The 22,485-nt window shown below is 42.2% G+C and overlaps 1 protein-coding gene across 1 annotated transcript in view; it reads left to right on the plus strand.

The window, feature by feature from the left end:
- Positions 1-22,485, plus strand: part of LOC137502684 (uncharacterized) — a 79,119-nt gene that overhangs the window by 23,675 nt on the left and 32,959 nt on the right. The window contains exon 4 of the mRNA XM_068229626.1: positions 12,331-12,371. Coding sequence (XP_068085727.1) covers positions 12,331-12,371 — 41 coding nt within the window. The remainder of the gene's footprint in view (positions 1-12,330; positions 12,372-22,485) is intronic.

Raw genomic sequence — 22,485 nt, forward strand, 5'->3', positions numbered from 1 at the left:
CGCAGTTAATAACCCCTCGTAGTTCACTTAATAGTTTGTACTGTCGAGGGCTGATGCAATTTCAGGCTGGGTCATGGATTTTATTTGATACAAGGCTCCTCGGTTGTATCATTAGCACACTAACCTTAAGTTTACAAGGCGTTGGGTTCGATGCCCGGCGGGTCGTGATTTTAACTGCGTATGATTATGTTTTGTGGCTTGAGAACTATGTGTTTCCGTCTAATAAACTTCTCTTCATCTACACCAACAAGGGCTTAGATTTAATTTTCGGCTGGGTCATAAATTTAACTGTGCATGATTACGTTTTCTGGCTTGCGAACTATGTGTTTTCGTCGTGTTAATCCAAATATATTGAGAAAAAGGTTAAGGAGGAGAAGAAGAAAGAGAAATAACAGGTCCTGTACGCTACATTCCGTGTTTGACACAATTGTAATGCATGAGGTCTTAAGTTACAAGTTGTCAGCCTATAAGGCAGCCCTCTAGTTAAGTCTAAACGAATAAAGTATAACAGCTATCTTGCATAGTAGCCTTGTTCCGAATGTTAAGCTAATAAAAACTAATAGCTTATGAGTTACAAGTTGTTAGACTTATGCCAGACTCAGCTATAGACCCCTTTGTGCCAACAGATGCAGAGTTGTATTCAAAGAGTCGAAGTGTGTGCGGGTCAGATATTTCATTCATGTCAATTGTAACGGCATGCATCTCTGCGACAGCTGAGTTGCTTACATAGCGTAACCGGCTACACTGTCAGCAGATTCCTAAAGCCTCGTGGTTATGAGTAGAAGACTGTTCTCGAGTCACTAAACCTTCGATTCCCTATTCAAAAATGTTAAACAACTATAATTAATGCCAGACTCAGCTTGAGGTCCTCTTGTCGCTAATACCACGCTCGGAAGTTAAAAGCCCTCGAGCACCCCCTTTTTAGTCGTTTCTTACAGCAGTATTCCATCACCCTCCTACATCATTCCACCGAGAGTTGCAAGTTAGGAGGGCATCCGGTTAGGAGGATAGAACCTCGAATTAGGGTAATTCCAGGCTGGGTCATGGATTTTATTAGATACAAGGCAAAAAGCCCTAGCACAGCCTCCACCGGGTTAGTGCCATAAGAGCCCATGTATACGCATGCTTCTACTTACTTGTGTTAGGTCACTCACTTTTATATATCCTATCCGACCTTCCTCGGTTAACTCTTGTTCTTTTCCGACCCTTACTCTATTAGGTTTACGAGGGCTAAGGAATCTTTAATTTTCACGCCTTTCGTAGCCTTTGTCTTTCTTTGGCTGATACCTTGCGCGGTCGCTCATCTCCCCTGGACCTAAGGTTGCTTTTCAGCCTTACGTCTCAATGAATGAAGCATGTTATGTGTTAAGGCTTACACCATCGCCTAGGAGGTTAACGCGTGGTCAGCGCAACGTTAGGCCTGCAGGGGTATCGAACGTAAAGTGTAAGTAAGTATTTTATTCTGTATTCGGGAATTCTGATAATACGCGAAATGCTGCAGAGCTAAATTCCGGCACCACATTATTTTTACGTATTACATTGGGTATTCAGTACAAGGATAGGTAAGGTCTTCCTGCGTGATTGTACCTAAGATGCAAACTTGTAGGGAAAAAATACTTTGTATTCTATGTGTTAGCAAATACATCGAAAGCTAGTCAAGTTGCACGTGCAGTTATTTCTTCTATGTTATGCTAGGCTCTCCGTTTTTTTAGAACTTCGAAGATGCTCCCCAATATTACGCCGTCTGTAAATAAAGCATTTGTATTACACCTCACACCATATCCCTAGTCCTTCCACCAATCTCAGCATCAAAGTCCCTGGATCATGTCTTATCTCGTCTAGTTGGGTTGAGCGTAAGATCGAATCTCAAATTTGAGACTGTAACGCCCTTGTAAAGTTAAGCCTGGTGTCATATGCATGGGTTAACCTAGCACTCTTAACCATAATCAGGTAAGCAGCTAAGTCTTAAGAAGTTAACGATAGGCCATGTAAGGCGAGGTACTGGCCATCCTCCTAAGTTGTATCCCCCGACCCAGAGTCTGTAGCTCTTGAATACTGTCATTAAGGCGGTAGAGGTGGGATCCCTCGCTGAGTCCAAGGGAAAAATCAACCCTGGATGGTAAGCAGGTTAAGAAAGAAAGAAGAAAATTAGAGAACGCGTCTATAAGGCTCTGTATATGTCTAATTACCCCTGTGTCCTAGCACAGCTCTCTCCTGAGTTAGCCCATCCCTTTTAGTTACCCTTACGACTAGCAGTATACCATTAATAAAAATCTACCCCTCCACCCTACCTCATAAAACAATTCAGATCTAAGTAGAGTAACGTTATCTTGGTAGCAAGAGCTGTAGTGACGTCATCGTGAACAAGCTTTGACCTGTAGCTGAAGACTCCGCGTTCTCTCTCAAGTCAAGTGTCTCGCATCATAACATATTGTCAACATTTTTTAGTACTACACCAGATAGGGGAAAATACAGCTTAGCTCGCAAAGTCATTCTTTTTCTGCTGAGATGAACATGTCTCCATATTTACTGTAGTCAGTACACATCGTACACATATTTCAATCAGGGTGAGGATATTTGAATTGCACTTAAGCTCTTTAGTCTTGAGTTTATGTCAACTCCACGTTCAAATCCTTAGGAGTGGCATTTACTCTGCTCCTCTAGGGCTGAAGTGCTCCCTACAAGAGTTGGCCAAGCAGGTTAGATAGACGATAGCTTAGCACACAACATGCCTAGACTCAGCTAAAGACTCCGTGATTTCGCCAATGCAGACACAACAACAGCACAGGTTGCTCGGTTCCTACCTAAGGCAAGGGTGCCCCTGGAGGAGCTTTACTCTGCTCGACCCCCAACCACCTCGGAATAAAGTGTCCTACAAGAGTTAGCCAAAGGAAGTTAGATAGACAATAACTTAGCATACATCATGCCTGGACTCAGCTAAAGACCCCGAGTTCGCTAACCCATGCTCTCTCAAGTCAGGTACCCCTTTCAGTAGCCTCTTTCGACAGTATTCCATAAGATGACGACATCGTATTGTCTGAACGTGTCGGAGGTCGTAACGCGTAGCTAGAGGTAGATTGCGCTTGGCGGCCATCTTGCGCAGTAGCCCTAGAGGTAGACTACGCGCGGCGGCCATCTTGCCCATTAGCCCCTGGGCCAGAAGCGGTCTTTTCTCACTACTCAGTGGCCTTTATTCTTCTTATGATTATTATTATTATTATGTACTTCAACGTTTTCTATCGTTAATTATTCCAAAACATTGTCACTGGAATCATTTTGTATTCAAATCGAAATCCGTTAAAATTGAAAACAGCGTACCAATTTACAACCGAACCAATTCGCCCTTACAATTATGATTACTGAAAACTTTAACTGCATCGTCCATATCGGATTCTTCATTATTTTACAAGCATTAACCAAAATAAAAATTATTTGCAATTGAAACCTCATAAAAAAACAAAAAATCTACGATCGTAGAAAACTTGTCCTGCCGGGAAATCGACTCATCTTGCAACGGCCCAGGGACAAAAGGAATGAACATAACAAACCAACCAAAAATAACAATAAAGCACAAAGTTACTTACCTTGGGACAGCAGCATACAAACATAAAATGTGGAAGATGGCCCAATATAAAAAGGAGATTGAAGGCCAGGATCTTAAATTAACACTTGAGGGGTTGCCAGGTTAAAGAAACTAAGACTACCAAATAAGAGACGAAATTGAAGGTTAAATGAAAATATTTACTTAAGGGGGACCTACACCTACAACAACCAAAAATCATGTATATTTCACATTCTTATTCCTCAGCAAGAGAAAGTACTAAATAATTGTAATTTTGTCTACCAAACACACTACGCTTTACCAATATACTCGTGTGTTTACAAGTCATATGGCGAATGCATTTCATGAAATTAGGCATTAAAAATGGCGGCTGCATATTGTGCACTGTTCCACCGTTTCCCTAATATTTTACACGAATATCATTGTTTTTCAAAAAATATTTTTTCATTGTATTTACTAATGAAGTAGCTACAAATAGACGTAGAATCACTGGAATATATAAAGATGAAATATTTTTTAAAGCTTATATTAAAGTGTAACTTTTTAGCAAGTTTTTTCAGAGATTAATTTAAAAAACCAAAACTATAACATATACAGCAACAGTTCTAGGTCATATTGTTCTTCCCTATAGGATACACATGTATACTAAATTTTACATCATTATTTTGAAAACTCTGGCAGTTACTAAGGAAACGGATTTGAAAATCCAAAGTTTCGGGAAACGAGCAACGAAGTTACCAATGTGTAGGAAAATGTCGGTGACAGTCCTGCACGTCATAACTTCGAAAGTATGATACATATCAAACAAATTGTTGCAGTGATTTGAAGAGGAAGGTTCAATAAACGTAGAAAAAGATAAATTGAAAATTGATAAATTTTTATCCTTATAGGTGTAGGTCCCCCCTTAAAGAATAAAAAAAATTCATGTATGACACTTAAATAACAAGATTCAGAATTTCTTGCAATTCATTGAAACATAAGGAAAGTCGAGAACTAAATATTTAAATTTAAATTAATTCATTAAAATAGGATTTAAATATCTAGTCTTAAATTAGTGCACACTCTTGGATAGCAAGCTACTGTAATTGGATCGAGAAGTAAGCAAAGTCGGGTACTGCCATAAAAAGTAATGAACGTTAAATGGATCCATTCCTTAATAATACCCCTGGCCAGTAATTTCAACTAGGTATGATAAAATTAATCTGGTTAAATGGAAATTTGTTTCCAGTCCCTTTACATACATATTTAAACCATCCCGGAAACACGGTCACACAAAATTCGAAATGAAACAAGAGCAATTCAAAATAAATAATGAAATGAACAGACAAGTGCAAAGGGAAAACAATATTAATGTTCCACAATTAAGAGAACGAAGCTTGCAGCTACCCAAGCCAAGCCAGCTGAAATGTAGCGTACACGGGAGATAAGATAAATAATATGACGCAACAAATAAGGCAAGGAAAAAGAAACAAAACATGGACAAGGATAAGACATGGAAGCGTACACCAAAGAAGATTTAAGAAAGGGGAGGAACAAATTACAATTAGCTACAACTGCGGTATTACGATAATAATAATAATAAGGAGAAGCAGAAGAAGAAGATTTAGTTGATTGAATTAAACATTTCATTAAAAAAATTAATGGAGAACCAAAATACTTGTTATTAAATTTAAAGTTAGGAGCCCTTGGAAGTGCGGTAATGCTCGTATGAGGCAGAACATAAACCCAACTCCGGAAAGGAGGAAAAGAACAATCCCATTACGAAAATTAAACCAGCACACGACATCATACAACAAATAACGGTGCATTAAGAGACAACAAAACAAGAATTAGGAAATATAGAAAGAAATCCACCGACCGAAATTAATAATAACAATAAATCCCAACAAATTAAGAAGCAGAAAATGTAACACAACGACAATCTCAATTAAATTAAAGGAATAGAATAATTTTATTACTCACAGCCGCGTATACCGGGATTCCAAATTACCCCGATGAAATGTCGTATGGCTTTTTAGCGCCCGGATATCCCACGACGGGTTCGGCTCGCCAGGTGCAGGTCTTTCTATTTGACGCCCATAGGCGACCTGCGCGTCGTGTTGGGGATGAAATGATGATGAAGACAACACATATACCCAGCCCCCGTGCCATTGGAATTAACCAATTAAGGTTAAAATTTCCGACCCAGACGGGAATCGAACCCGGGACCCTCTGAACCGAAGGCCAGTACGAGAACCGTTCAGCCAAGTAGTCGGACATTACTCCGATAATTCAATTACAATTCCAGGGTTGAATTTGATAAAAGTCTTATGATATGTTAAAAATCTTGACGATGCAGATCATGTTGTGAAAATGAATGCCGGATGCATAAGATATTCCAGTTCAATTTCATAAAAAAAGCCCTTGCAGAAAGTTCCATGATTCCATAAGACAAATTATAATTATCTCACCGAGCTCGATAGCTGCAGTCGCTTAAGTGCGGCCAGTATCCAGTAATCGGGAGACTGTGGGTATCAGAACTTACATTTTCATCATACAGTATCCAATTAAAGTAATTCAATAGCTTACGTCTTTAAGACATGTTTGTAATCAAGCACACACTCCCAGCAATTCTGAGGTCACACATTTAACATAATACCAAAGTAAAATAAAATAGTAAAACTAAATCACAAGAATGAAGACAAAGCCTTAGTTTACATGCCAATTAGCCTGGAGTATCAGACGCCATCGCACCAACACTCAAGCGTGTCTTCCGCAACAGCGGCAGGAGTTCACTGTTCCGAAACCAGTTATGTGCATGCCCGCAGTATTGATTTTCTTGTCGAACGAATGGGATGATCGTAGATAGACGTAATAATTGCAGATCATAGGTTTAAATATGCAGACATCGTTGATAGTAGTGGAGCAGTTGGGTTCCAAAACCACTAGGTGTCAGCACCTATTTGCTTCGTCAGCACCCAAGGTCATTGACCCCTAGTAGTGTACCTAGGCAGGGTCTGACCCCGAGGTCATTGACCTGAGGTCATTGACTCCTAGTATAGTAGAAGGGCTAGGCAAAGCAAGCCTAACCTCACAGTCGCCATCCTGAGGAGGGTAACAACATTTTAACGCCTGGTTGCCCTTCCCGACGCCTAAGAGAGCGACTAACCTCACATCCGCCATCTTGAAGGCGGCTATCTTCAGTTTTACGGCAATATGCCCTTCCCAACGCCAATAGCACAAGATGGCGGCTATACACAATTCCCTATGAGACGGCCTAGGTACCCTTGCGCAAGATGGCGCTTATCTAATTGCACAAGATGGCGACTATACACAGCTTCTTATGAGACGGCCTAGGGGCGCTAGCGCAAGATTGCTGCTATGCATAGGCTCTTATGAGACGGCCTTGGGACGCTTGTGCAAGATGGCGGCTATCTATAACCCAGGTGGCAACAGCGAGGTTTAGGGCCGTGAAGATGGCAGCAGTAAGGTTAGCAATGCTCTATTTTCCTTAAAAGTGAGATTAGAGTCCGTCAAGATGACAGCATGTGGCTAAGTACGTGGCTTTGTTTACAAACAAGAGCACGTGGTCGTGACTTCACGGTCACGTAGTATGCTGCGTCAGCACCCGAAGTTCAAAATCCACGCTCACGTGGTTAGAACTTGTCAAAAGCAGATAGATTTTAAATTCTGCGCCTACGTCGTCAAGTTAGTGCACATAGGTCACGCTAAAATACCAGCGCACACATGCGATCGTTGTACACTCTAGGGGAAGAAGTTTAGTATGATACCCGATGCATGCATAATCGATGTGTGATGTGTACACGCTCTAGAGGTAGAAAATAAAACACTTACTGCTACTATGTTCGTGAGATTTTTAAACATCGCTGTCCTTACTGCTGTTATGTTTACAAGATATTTAAACATAGCTATTCTTAGTCCTGCTCTTAACGACGTAGAGCGCGGAATTTAAAATCTACGTGCTATTGACGAGTTTTAACCACGTAGACATATATTTCGAACTTCACGCGATGACGTAGCATACCACGTGACCGTGACGTCACGACCACGTGCTCTTGTTTGTAAAATAAGCAATGTGCATTTTGACAACTGTCAAATTGACAGCTGTCATCTCGACGGGCTCTAACCTCACTTAAGGACAGTGGAGCTTCGCCAACCTCACTGCTGCAATCTTTACGGCGGTAAAATTCATTGCTGGCACCTTATGCACGTCGTAGCGCGGAATTTAAAGTCCACGTGCTTTTTGACACCTGTCAAAACAGCTCCCATCCTTAACCAAGTGGGAAGGAATTTTAAACAACAGAACATCGTTAACCTCACTCCTGCCATCTTTACGGTGTTAAACCTCACTGTTGCCACCTTGGTTATACGCTGTCCACATCATAGAAATAGAGCGTAACAAGTGTCTAATAGATTTAAAGAAGAATCTGTTAGCAGAAGATAAAGTCCGTGATAGAAAAGCGCGGTAAAAAGGAGGATGAGTCCTTTCGGCCATTTCCCTTTTTCCAGTCTTATAAATATTACAGTAGACCAAAAATAACTCTAGTATTTAAATCTATATTCATAAAATGTTTCAATCAGAAAATTAGTGTTCTAAACCCAAAAACACCTGTTGTAAGTGTCAGCATTCCGTCCTACTATGTCGTAGTTTATGAGGCTGAGGGTTCGATTCATAGAAGTAAATCCTTCGAGGTTGCATCAATTCAAAACACGTGTCGACTTAAAAAAGAGTGTCGCGTAAGTAGTCGTTTCTCAAATCAAGGTTAGTTAACAATATACATCTCGATCCCTCTTACAGCTCATTTTATCTGCATAATAGTAGTGATTATTGATTTAAGAGAAAGTACACTTTTATTCCCCTCCCTTGTAAACAAAGTTTCAATGCTATAATTTTTATTATGTTAAAACAGGGGTTGAATCCATAATGTTTTCCTTAACACAATATAATATACGACAAAGGTATCCCCTGCTAAGTAGTAAAATCATTTTGTCTCCACAGTAGTATGACTTTTTATATTCTGTTACGGTAAGTAAACAGATTGTTTTCCTTTTGCATGTGTTCAAATCCAGCAAAATCCATATCCTTAGGTCAAAGGCATCCTCTACTATGTAGTAATCATTTTATCTGCAGTGGTTAAGAAGAAGTATGTCGGAAAGAGATATACAACATTTGCAATTTGATGTGTGCGCGTTGATTGGATAGGAGTGCGAATGTATCAACGGAAATATTAATCTTATATAATGTTTTGCGTTAGAAGTTTTTCTGTTCTGAACAGTATTAGCCAACATGTTTTGTCTTGTTTTACAATGAATTCTAGAGTGTGCTAAATGTAACTTGTCTTGACGAATAGAAACATACAGCACAGTAGCGAAAAGAGTTATCTGTTTAACAGTCAACCTGTTTCGTCTTGTCGGATAAAGACATACAGCATGTCAATTCTATATTTTTGCAATTGGATTCTGTAACTAGACTGAACCTGTTTTGTGTTCTCCGAAACAGAATTTGCTTATCCCTTAATATTTTCGCATGCTGAAAAAGGTATTAGCTTCTCCTTACCACCTCCTCCTCCTACGGCTTCCTCCTCAATCGAAAAACGTATGCGAAGAGGACAACGCTACATAACGTACGTATATTTGTTTGTAATGTAAGGTTCAGGAAAGCATCTGTCCGTAGAAGAAGGGATTGAGCTAACCTAGAACTGTAGGAAGGAGTCCTGTTGCCCTGTTGCCACAAGGAGCCCTTCTGCCAGGAGGCGGAGCCCTTTGGGGGGGAATAGGAGCCCTTTTGCTCTTTTTCCAGGAGGATGAGCTAATTTGCCATACAGATAAGGATAAGCCCTTTTGCACTTTTGCCCTCTTTACTAGGAGGAGGTGCAAGGAGCCCTTTTGCCATTTTTTTGCCAGGAAGATTAGCTCTTTTGCCCTTTTGTGCTAGAGATGAGGAGGAGGGGATTTTTGGCCCATTTGCCCTTTTGCTAGGAGGAGGTGCCCGTTTGCCGTTATGCCCTTTTGCTAGGAGGAGGAGCCCTATTGCGAGGAAGAGGAGCCTTTTGTCCTTTTGCCAGAAAGAAGAGCTCTTTTTTGCCCTACAGATAAGGAGGAGCCCTTTTGCCCTTTTTCCCCTTTGCCCGACAGACGAGGAGGTGTTCTTTTTGCCCGTTTGCCCTTTTGTTAGGAGCAGATGCCCTTTTGCCCTTTTGCCCTTCCGCTACACGGATGAGGAGGAAGAGGGCGGCTGTGTCCCTTCGGAGGAGGAAGAGGACATAAGAGTCTATCCATTGCCACCATCTTGTGCAGTAGCCCTGAGTTAGCATTCTCCATAAGAGCCTGTATATAGCCGCTATCTCGCGCAAGCGCCCTAAAGCAGTCTCCTAAGAAAAGCCGCAATCTTTCACAGTAACTTCTGACCCAGGTTCTAGGAGTTAGTCTCAAAAGATCCTGTGTACATCCGCCATCTTGCGGAGTAGCCTCTAATCTAGCATTCTCCATATAAGCCTGTGTATAGCCGCCATCTTGCGCAAGCGTCCATGGCCATAATCTTTCTCCATAAGAACCCATATATAGCCGCCATCCTGTGCAATCGCCCATGGTCTGCATCTTTCTCCATAAGAGCGCCGCCATCTTGCGCAAGCGCCCTTAAGCCTTGTCGTAAGCGCAGTCGCCGTCTTGCACATTAGCCTCTAAGCTAGCTTTCTCCATATAAGCCTATAGCCGCCATCTTGTGCAATCACCCATAGCCGTCTCATAAGAGCCCATGTATAGGCGCCATTTTGTGCGATCGCCCGTGGCTAACATCTCTCTCCACACGACCCTATGCATGACCGCCATCTTGCTTAATCGCCCATAGCTGTCTCATGAGAGCCGATGTATAGCCGGCATCTTGTGCATACGCTCATGTCCGGCATCTTTCTCCATGAGAATCTATGTATAGCAGCCACCACGCGCAATCGCCATAGCCGTCATCTTTATCCATAAGAGCCTGTGTATAGCCGCCATCTTGTGCATACGCTCATGGCTGGCATCTTTCTCTATGAGAATCTATGTATAGCAGCCACCTCGCGCAATCGCCCATAGCCGTCATCTTTCTCCATAAGAGCCTATGTATAGCCCTCATCTTGCACAAGCGCCCATAGCCGTCTTCATTCTCCATAAGAAGCCGTGTATTGCCACCATCTTCCGTAAGCGCCCTTCAGCCGTCTCATTAGAAGCTGTGTATAGTCGACATCTTGTGCATTTAGATAGCCGCCATCTTGCGCAAGCGCCCCTGGGCGTTCTCAAAGGTGCCTATGTATAGTCGTCATCGTGTGCAATTACATAGCCGTCATCTTGTGCAAGCGTCCCTAGACCGTCTCGTAAGAGCCTAAGTATAGCAGCCATGTTGCGCAAGTGCCCCTAGGCCGTCTCGTAAGAGCCTATCTATAGTCGCTATCTTGTGCAAATAGACAGCCACCATCTTGCGCAAGCGTCCCTAGGCCGTCTCATAAGAGCCTATGTATAGCAGCCATCTTGCGCAAGCGCTCCTAAGCTGTCTCATAAGGGGCTGTGTATAGCCGCCATCTGGTGCAATTGGCGTCGGGGCGGGCATCTTGCCATCAAACTAAGGATAGCCCCTTCAAGATGGCGGATGTGAGGTTAGGCTCGCTCTCTTAGGCGTCGGGAAGGGCAACTAGCCATTAAAGTTAGGTTACGCCCCTCAAGATGGCGACTGTGTGGTTAGGCTCGCTCTCTTACGTAAAATCCGCAAATCGGCCTTGCCCTACTACTATACACCATTAATACCTTAAAAACTATGGAACACGTATCGCTATTTGTAAAGTAAATCTCTTAATTCAAACTCATTTATGTATAAAATCCATCCCTCGACGTACTAACTGATGCTTCATCTGAACGTACTGAGTGTTTTGTAATTTACTGAGTTTAAGACCTTTCTATTAAGAAAATAATGACCAAGTTGTTCTTATAAAGATATTTTGAATACCCCTGAATAGTTGAGAGGTATTTCCCCTTGTGGGTGAAGGTGGTAGAACTATCTTGCCTGCCATAAGGGGCCACTAAAAGGGGGGACAAGGGCTCCCCACATTAGTGTGTGGGTTGTTGATCCTTCTAGCAGAGTGTTGTATTGGCTCTATTCAATTGAGTCACGCCCCACGTCTGACTTTACTTCGTCAATTCTTGTTCTCTTCCGACCCCGACAGTTTCAAGTTTGTGAGGCCTTCGCTTTCTCTGGCCGATACCTTCCTTCATTCAATGTATTGGATCTCGTTTCTTCGTTCGGACAAGTGTTAATAAGGGAGGGTTGCCTAGTTGTACTTCATCTTAAACAATAAGCACCACCACCAGTTGAGACATATTTCAGCTATTTAGCTCGTCCAGAACTTTGCGTAGTGTGATGGAACGAAAATAAATTAAAGTCTATAGTCTATTTCTCAATCAGTCGACCAGGTCATGACGTCTTAAAGTCAAATAAAGGACGGAAGTGTTTGCGGAACAACGTGTGAGCTGAAACTTCCCCTCTCGGACCGGCAGTGAGTGCAGCGTTCATCCTTTTCAGATTAAACGCCGGCGGTTCCGGTAAGCGTGTGGTTCTAGACGACTATCAACAAATCTGCACGGCTCCATGTCGCCAGTTCCACATCAGTGATCTGTTTATTTGAGTAGCACAAGAAACATTGTCCACCAGGAAGTGCTGTCCCCCTCTTTTCGAATCACCTCGCACACGTTGCTGTGGACAGAATAAACCGCTAATGTACTTTCTGCTTTCATTTCAGGATGAAGAACCTGGCACCAGCGCAGCTCCTCTTCCGGCAGGGTAAGATTTGTCTAGAGCAGTAATAATAATAATAGACAATTAGCCGAAACCCCATCAAGACATGGTGGTCAAAGGTATAAATATTCATTTTCGTCCGCCATGACCGTTAAGGCGTGAAGTCTGTATGGTCTGACACCGTGGTTTGCCAGTTCGAGTCCCGTTGATCGCAAAAAATGTCACCATCAGTTTGTTGGTCGGCAGGTTATGGAAGGTGGTTGTATACAATTTCTGGAGTAAAGTCCAGACCTTTCCGTAGTGATGGCACATGACACTGTTGATGATGATTTGTCCGTCACCTTGTTACTATTCGACAGGAGTAGGTGATGTGCCGTCACCAAGTTTCACCCTCTCTCTTCCTACTAACATATATCACGTGATTCATTTCACGTCACTAACTCGTCAGGAAGGGAATCCGGTCATAAAACTCGCTCACTTAATACCCAACCCAGTACAAGGTTGGACACATTGTTTGCAAAATTACTTTTTGCCACTATTGCAACTTTAAGGACGTTCCCACTCTTGACATAGCAAAATATGCCACGGCTGAAGCCTGCACATTCCTGTGTTTCCCCTTTGATACAAAATGCCAAGCGAATTGGAAATTGGTACCACATAAAAGAAACTGGAAGCGCTTTGTTTTTGTACGAGTTAAATTGTCAGCATCATTACAATAAATACATAATGAATCATTTCCTATACACAAGAGCTGCGTCAGGTAATAAGGGGCCCGTGCTACGCAGTTCGCTAAACATGGTATCATTCGCTTAGTCCATTTGCCGCGTGCATGTTCCTTCCAGCTTTGCTGCCGTCGTTCCAGTCCTTTGCCGTAATCCAGCTTCTTGGCACATTTCGTTCCTAACTCTCCTCGGTACGCCAGGCTTCCTGTCTCTCTAGGGCAAGTAAGTCAAATAGTGGTACTGCTGCCACCATAAGGATCGCAGGTTCGGATACAGTATGGTATGCACTTTTAATTCTTAAAGCTGATCTCCGCAGTACTGCAGCTATCCTTCGCCGGTATTTTTCATACTTCAAAGACACAGTCCAAATTTTCGAACCATATATAAGTATTGCTTGAACTATCGACGTCAGAAGTCGTCTATTGCTGAATTTCAGACCTCTTACATTGCTCATTAATCTGTTTAGCACAATAGTGGTTTGGTCAGCTTCGTCCACCACACGTTGTTTATGATCCCAGAATGTAGGTTTGGTATCTACCGTTACGCCAAGATATTTTATATTTCTAGATGTTTCGATCACCAACCTGCATTGGAATGATGGACATAATAATTTTTCTTTTCGGTAGAATAATATCTGTTTTGTGATTTGCTAGAAGCAATCTGTCATTCGCCATCCATTCTTTAACACGTCGCATCACATAATTCAGTTTAAGCTGAGCCAACTCCAAATCTCGGGTTACTATGAAAAATAAAAGCTACATGCTTTGCGTGACGCACTAGAACAGTGTCTTCCGGCATCTCCAGTCGCTACCAGCAGTCAAAGATTCATTCTGCACCAGCTGTGAAAGCGTCCATCGTTCAGTGCGATCTTTCTAAAAGCTTCTCATTATGCGCATGAGATACTCTGGAAATTTAGAAAGGTTTCTTGAAGGACATCCAACGTGTCGTTCTGTCTTGCCGAGTTAAAAGCGTTCTTAACATCCAAAATCACAAGAAGTGTCACTTTCCGAGAAGAATGATTACGCATTTATGCACTTTACGCTGTGTTCACTACATCGTGCGCTGCAACAATTGTTGGGTGTCCTCGTAGAAATCCGTATTGACGATCGGATATATCCCAACCTGATTGGACTGCTGATAACATTCTGGTTGCGGAAGTTTCTCTGAACCATTCCCAGCAGTATCCAGCATACATAGCTCCCAGATTTCGCTTTGCTTACTAGAAATTAGGAGCTATTTTTCCAGCGAGCACTACACACGCCCCCTCTCCTGGTATAAGGCAGTTGTTATACATTCCTTGAAGTATCTGTGTACAGAATTCTGTTGTGACCTTTAATATCTCCATCGGAATGCCATCTGGTACCGTGGCCTTTTCATTCCTCAGGGAACTAATCGCTGTCGTTAACTCTTCTAATGAAAAATGTCGCATATCATGTACATCCTTATTGTCCACATCATCAATCCTTTCAGGATGACCTGGAAATAGTGTTTTCACAATAAATTCCAGCGTGTTTGAGTCCATACTCGGATTTGTGTGATTACAAAGTTTCCTCATTACGATCTTATATCCTAGTACATTTGCTTAGCCAGTTTCCATCATTTGTCGAATTTAATCCTTTTAATTGCATTTCTGAGTTCTCTCTTCTCTGACTTATGCTCCGTTGTGAGTGAGATATATTCTTGGCTGACTCACGCTTTCTGTGCCTCCCGTCTAATTGCTCAGTTCAGCAATTCCTTTAGTCCGCCAGTAAGGTGAACCGTATTCCGTTTCTTGGTGTGTTTCTTATCTTAGACAAATCACATGCTCTCTGAATGATCAGCATGGGGAGTCGAACACATGACTCAGCCGCCCTTGTTCTGTTTTACTTGTTTCTGTCCTTTCTATCTATATTCCACCGTGTTGAACACGAGGTGATCCTCTATCACTCGCCATCCATTGGTTTTCGACACAGGAACCTCCGAAGCAAAAGTCACGTTCAGTGTAATTCATTTACAAGGTGGTCGCCGAATGTTTGGCACACTTCCAATATTAATGACCATCATACCCATTCCTCTAGAGTCTGTCTGAGGCATGCCTCATTCTAATCCTTGGGCATTAAAATCTCCAGCACTATTAAAAATTGTCCATCATTGTAATGTATCCTCAAGACCAACCAGCTTTTCCTGAAAATGGAAAACTGACTCATTCGAAGTAAAATAACAGCTCAAAAAAGTGTATTCGCCAATGGCGACCCAGACGTCCTTGGTTTGTTACTTTAAATTTACCTACATTTGATACCCAATTCGCAGCTATTCCAAGATTGTCCTCGACCAGCCTGGGTGATCCATGTGCTGATATTGTTCACTGAGGAGAAACATATTTACTCCTCTCTCGAAGGTCATGCGCGTCAAAAGATCGTTTGTAGTTCGACTCTGTGTATGTTTGCCTGAGTAATCTGCATCATTGACCGCCTACTTTAGATTTTTCAAGAGCTTCACGAAACGCTATGCACGCTCCTCAACCAGGAACATTATTTCGTTTAGTTTCTTCAGCATTCATGTCTGTTTACTTTGCTTGTGTCCAGCTTCTCCACACTAAAAACAAAGTTCTCATCTGTCCAAGCCTTCGCAGTTACGTGCCTGTTGCCCCTATGATAGACATATAAAGCAACGAGATACCACGATCTATTCTACTATACAACCATGTTATATTGTTTGCAACTATCTCCAATAGTTTCTGAGACTCTATCTCTATAATCTCTGCTGTTCGAATTTGTAATTGAAACTTTTAGTTCTCTTTTGAAATTCTCAAGATCCTATCTTACAGCTTCCTCTACTTCTAAAGCAGTGGTGACACTGGACATGTCGCGAATTTGCAAGGTAGTTCGAGGGTTTAAAGTCTTCACATCCGCATTACGTCCGAGAACATTACTCAGATAGGTATTACAAATTTCTCTGTTCTCATTATGTGCGAATTTATTTAACTCGAGAAGAATCGTCCCAGCTTGTGGTTTTCTCAATCCACTGTCTTATGGTTTTATTTTACCCCTAACTTCTTTCAAAACGTCCGCATAGGTATTTCCGCTTGTTAGCCTAATAAAGACAGTTTCTGAACGACCCCTTAATACTACGTGAGTTCCGCGCTATCACTGTGTTCCATTCCGCCAGAATCGGCTCCGTCTGTTGTATGCTGAGTTTTTTATTCTTCTTCGATTCTCTCCTCTTATAATTTTGGAGAGCAATGTTACCCATTTCCATTGTCTTCCCCTTTTCCTTTGTCACGAATGGTGTCACAGGCAATTTATCTGCTGATTCCTGTTTAACATTTTCCCAAGCTCTTCACCAGGATGTCCTGCATGTCGCTCCAGCATCAAGAGCTTCCTCCAGTTTCCGTAAACCATTCTGAATTTCCAGCTTCAAATTCTTAAGTGGAATAACCAGAATGCTTTTCTCTAGGCTTCCCTCAGTCTCAAGTTGTTCCTCCTCCCCTCAAAAGTGGTATAGTTGGTGAATATTGCTTGAAACTTCACGCGTCTGCCTAAGAGATGTCGCCTCCAGTTCTCTTATCATCTTGACCCCGCCGGGTTTCATATAGAGCGTGTTGCTGTGTGGTGGACCTCGGAAAGTATGATTTTCTAAATCATGGCGCTAGGTGGTGGTAATTCTCCCACAACACCACTGTTTACTTCGTCCACCAATACTATTCTTTGGCTGTTGTAAAACCCCAATTCCTGAGGTCGCTGTAAGTTTATGTTCAGAACCTTCTTCGTTGGATTGTAATATCCTCCCAATGCGGTCAACATGTCTTCATTCGCATCTGTCGTCATGTATCCTTCTGTATTCGCTAAGTTTTCATTTTTTGTAGACCACTTTTGTTCGTTAAACCACTACGCAAACCATTAATAATAAGAATCCTACTTCAGCAGTTTCAAGACAATTCCTCCTTATTTGGTAGAGATCGATAAGGATCTTTTAAAGTATGGAATCTCAGAAACGGGCATTGAACTCCGACCACCACTCAAAAAAAAAAAAAAAATCTTGAACGGGCTCACCAAGTAGGAGGCCAAACTCGACTGAAGGATGTCCATTCTCATGCAAGGAAGGAAGAACACTCCTAAAGGATGAAAGCCTGGTGGGCCCGCGAAAACGCAAACAGTTAAGATCTCGCGGTTCTTAGTGGCCCTAACGGTGAATATTATTATTATTATTTATTACAATTGTTACAATAATAATGTGCTTTTGTTGTTGTACTTCATTGTTTGTCCAACCCGTGTCTCATTCGTGTATGGTGTAGAGTACGCCGTGAGATGAATCGGTCGTGGCGGGATTTTTATGACCAGATGCCCTTCCTGACGTCAATCTCATCAGAGGAATTAATGAGATGAAATGAATGACGTGATATATGATAGTAGGAAAAGGGAGGGTGGAACTCAGTGCCGGCACATAGCCTACTCCTGTCGAATAGCACTAAGCGTTCTGCTCAAAGCTTGACGTCTCCATCCGACGGACGAATCGCCATCAACAGCGTCATATGCTCACACTCCATATGAGCACTGCGGAGATATTTGGAAGTGAATCCTGGTTTTTCCCACGGAATCTAGTGATTACAAGTTGTATACCACCCCCTCTCCTACCCTACCTGCCAACATTCTGATGCGAAAATCTTTTCGACCAACGGGAGTCGAACCGGCTAACATCTGTGTCCAACGCCTTAAGAATGATGACCACCAGGCGGGCTAATAATAATGATAATTTGATAATTAAGGTTCGAATGTTAGGGAAAAGTAGTATTTCTTTACTTAGGTCATTTTACCAGGAATGTGAGAAGTAAGTGTGAATGAGAGGTTGGTCTCTGATCCCGTTCAACACAATTTTATGTTGCATATAAATACGTATTTCTGGCACATTCATTCTTTGTGTCACATTTTGCTCACTTTAGTGATATAAGTTATATTTGTTTATAACTTCAGCATTTTTGTTTAAGTTGAAGGGTACAATATACAGTAGTGGATGTAGCTTTATAGGCAGAGGGTTCAGAAGACAGGAACTGCGCCCGAATGAGGTGTAGCTCTGTCGGTCTGCTGTATTACTTGCTGCCTAACCCGAAAATGTCCATCTCTTTCTAGGTCATAAATAATCATGATATAACACGAAAATAAATTCAGACAAAACAAAAGTAGTGGTGATAAGTGAGTAACGAATAAGAATAACGGGAACCAGCTCAGTAACGTAACATTTATTTTTACCTAGGAAGCAAAATAACAGCTGATAACCGAAGTAAGAGAGATCTGGTCAGCAGAATTAACCGGGAAAAGATAGCCTTTAATAAAATGATAAAGCTATCCGCAACTACAAATATCAGCTTAAAACTGAGGAAACGAACAGTTAAGACATATGCATGGAGCGTATTTCTCTACGGAAGTGAGACACGAGGACACGAGGGGTGGCAGAGAGGAAGAGGGTATAAGCCTTGAACAATGATCTGTAGACGAATACTGAAAATTCCTTGGACAGATAAAGTTAACAATAAGGAAGTAAAGGAAAGTGTTGGAGAAAACCCGAGCTTGTCAATGAATATGAACAGAAGGAGAAATTCATGGATTGGACCGATAATGAGACTATCCTTCGTCCTGGAGGGCTCTGTGGAAGGAATTGTAGGGAAAGACCTAGACTGGGATATATTGGTCAACCGGTGGAGGAGCTGGAACGTCAGTCTTATGTACAACTGAAGAGAATGACAGGAAACTTTTTTTTTGCTAGGGGCTTTACGTCGCACCGACACAGATAGGTGTTATGGCGACGATGGGATAGGAAAGGCCTAGGAGTTGGAAGGAAGCGGCCGTGGCCTTAATTAAGGTACAGCCCCAGCATTTGCCTGGTGTGAAAATGGGAAACCACGGAAAACCATCTTCAGGGCTGCCGATAGTGGGATTCGAACCTACTATCTCCCGGATGCAAGCTCACAGCCGCGCGCCTCTACGCGCACGGCCAACTCGCCCGGTGGCAGGAAACTGGAACCTTTGGAGAGCTGCTGTAAACTTTAGTACTCGATAATCATAATAATAATAATAATAATAATAATAATAATAATAATAATAATAATTGTTACCGTTTTTTTTGTGGTAGATAGAGGTGAAAGAAGGTGCGGGGGTGAACAGGTCTCAGGCTACGAAATTAAAGTTAATTTAAAATTTAACAAGGTTATATTTTCTTTGCAAAATCAAGAAATAACAATAATGGCAGGTACAGAGTAGCGAGATAACAAATTACACTTGCGGTATTTACAGGATTTGGGCTTCGAGCCCCGAACTCACAATTCTTGGGCAATTAGCCCAACGTTACCCCAAAACAAGTTTTAACAGAGGGGCAGAAAACCCCATTCATGCCCAGGAGCACTTGCTCAAAAATTACACAGTAAAGCCTGCTCGAGGCACACAGAAATCAAATTTCAAAAGAGCAATACGCTCTCAATGTTCCGGCCTATAAAAGACCACACCAAACTCCACATTCAAGCTGTCCTCCAAGGACCTATACACAGGGGTAAGAGATACCCAACCTACTGAGGCCTATTGAGAGAAAAAGGTTAATTACATGGCCTCTAAAATACCAATTTGAGAGGAGGCGATCTGCACTCCTAATACATTTTGTTTTAAAACCTAATCTGGCTCTAGGCCACAAATGCAAGGGCTAATCCCAAGTAGTATAATGGGAGAGTTCTGCCGCCACCACCTCCTCCCGCGGCGCGGGAAATTTGAATTCTGGCGGGAAATTTGAATGTTTGGCGGGAAATTTGAATTTTGGCGGGAGATTTGAATTTGTAAACAAAGCCACGTGCTTTTTGACAGCTGTCATCGACAACAACGCATCGCTAACCTCACTGCTGCCATCTTGACGGGCCTAAACCTCAGTAGTGCCAACTTAACCTAACTAGCATGAGGTAAACAAAGCCACGTGTTTTGACAGCCACGTGCTTTTTGACAGACAACAACGCATCGCTAACCTCAGTACTGCCATCTTGACGGGCCTAATCCTCAGTAGTGCCAACTTAACCTAACTGGTGCGAGGTAAACAAAGCCACGTGCTTTTTGACAGCCACGTGCTTTTTGACAGACAACAACGCATCGCTAACCTCAGTACTGCCATCTTGACTGGCCTAAACCTTAGTGGTACCAACTTTACCTAACTAGCGAGTGGTAAACAAAGCCACGTGCTTTTTGACAGCTGTCATCCGCCATCTTTAAACCACAGAGCACTGTGCTGCCCTCTTTATCGTAGTAGATGTAAAATTCGTCACCTGTCATCGGCAGTGCTGCTATCTTGGCGGGCCTAAACCTTAGTGCTACAAACTTAACCTCAAGATACCTTTGAAATGTGGTGGTGGCAAATTCCACGTGCTCTTGTTTGGAAACATAGCCATGTGCTTTTTTGACAGCTGTCATCCGCCATCTTTAATCAACAGAGCACCGTGCTGCGGGCAATTTCGTCAGCTGTTATCCGCCATCTTTAATCCACAGAACACCGTGCTGCCCTCTTTATGGCTACTACTTTAAGCACGTAGTAGCGGGCAATTTGAAAAGTTCTGTTAGCTATCATCCGCCATCTTTAATCAAGACAGCACCGTACTGCCATCTTTAGCTAGATACATTTGAAATGTGGTGGCGGCAAATTGAAAAATTCCGCATGCTCTTGTTTGGAAACACACTCACGTGATTTTTTGACAGCTACCATCCGCCATCTTTAATCAACAGAGCATAGTGCTGCCCTCTTTAATTTGAAATGTGGTGGCGGCAAATTCCACGTGCTCTTGTTTCGTAAACATAGCCACGTGCTTTTTTGACAGCTGACATCCGCCATCTTTAATCCAGAGAGCACCGTGCTGCTATCATGCGGGTAATTTCGTCAGCTGTCATACGCCATCTTTAATCTACAGAGCACCGTGCTGCACTCTATGTGGTAGCTGTAAATTCCACGTACTCTTGTTTGGAAACAATTTATATGTGCTCTTCAGCTGTCATCCACCATATTTAATCAAGAGAGCACCGTGCTGCCCTCTTTGTGGTGGTGGATAATTTGAAAAGTTCTTTTTTGACTAGCAGCCATCTTTATTCCAGAGAGAACAGTGCTGCCCTCTTTAGCTACTTACCTTTGAGGCGGTTAATTTGAAAAATTCTTTTCGACAAGCAGCCATCTTTAATCCAGAGAGAACAGTGCTGCCCTCTTTAGCTACTTACCATTGAGGCGGTTAATTTGAAAAATTCTTTTCGACAAGCAGCCATCTTTAATCCAGAGAGAACAGTGCTGCCCTCTTTAGCTACTTACCTTTGAGGCGGTTAATTTGAAAAAATTCTATTTAACAAGCTGCCATCTTTAATGAAAAGAGCACCGTGGCGCTATCTTGCGGGTAAATTTTACGTCACAGCTGTCATCCACAAATTCTTTTCGACAAGCAGCCATCTTTAATCCAGAGAGCAGAGTGCTGCCCTCTTTACCTACTTACCTTTGAGGCGGCTAATTTGAAAAATTCTATTTAACAGCTGCCATCTTTAATGAAAAGAGCATCGTGGTGCTATCTTGCGAGTAATATTTTACGTCACAGCTGTCATCCACCATCTTGCAATGCTAACCTTAGTGCTGCCCTCTTTAGCTACTTACCTTTGAAAAAAATCTATTTGACAAGCTGTCACCCGCCATCTTGCATCGTAAACCTCAGTGCTGCACTCTATGTGGTGGCGGATAATTTGAAAAAATCTTTTTTGACAAGCAGCCATCTTTGATCAACAGAGCACCGTGCTGCCATCTTTAGCTACCGCCATCTTACATCGCTTACCTCGCTGCTGCACTCTTTAGTTGAAATGTGGTGGCGGTAAATTCGAACAAGTTTAATCACGCATCGGGAAAGCTAGAGTAAGCACGTGCTGCAGTGATGACATCATCATGCATGTTTAGACTTGTCCGTTTTCTTAAGAGTAAGTCGGTGTAAAGGGATGTGGTAGCGGTAAATTCGAACAAGTTTAAACATGCATCGGGAAAGCTAGAGTAAGCACGTGCTGTTGTGATGACGTCATTGTGCATGTTTAGACCTGATCGTTTTTCTTAAGAGTAAGTCAGTGTAAAGCAATGCAATAAGTACAACATTTTTTGAATGCGATCAAATATTTATTTACAAATGTACTACAACGGTGTTCGTTTTTGCTGCTGACAAGGTTGGTGTGCTTCTTAACAACGTACACTTCTGAAATGCCTCCTGCAACATTCAAATTAAACAAAGCATTTAGAAATATATTATACTAAGTATGTTATGCTTTACAGAGAAGATCATATACTTCTTACCTTGCTGTTATTCCTTTTCGGAATCATCATCATCATGAGGTACTAGAGAAAGTTCATTCATACACTGTGTGCAGTGTTTTATCCTCGGATTTGGTCCATCCCAATCATCATCACCATTTTCTCCTCGA

The sequence above is a fragment of the Anabrus simplex genome, chromosome 11, assembly GCF_040414725.1.
Source record: "Anabrus simplex isolate iqAnaSimp1 chromosome 11, ASM4041472v1, whole genome shotgun sequence".
NCBI classification, from domain to species: Eukaryota; Metazoa; Arthropoda; class Insecta; order Orthoptera; family Tettigoniidae; genus Anabrus; species Anabrus simplex.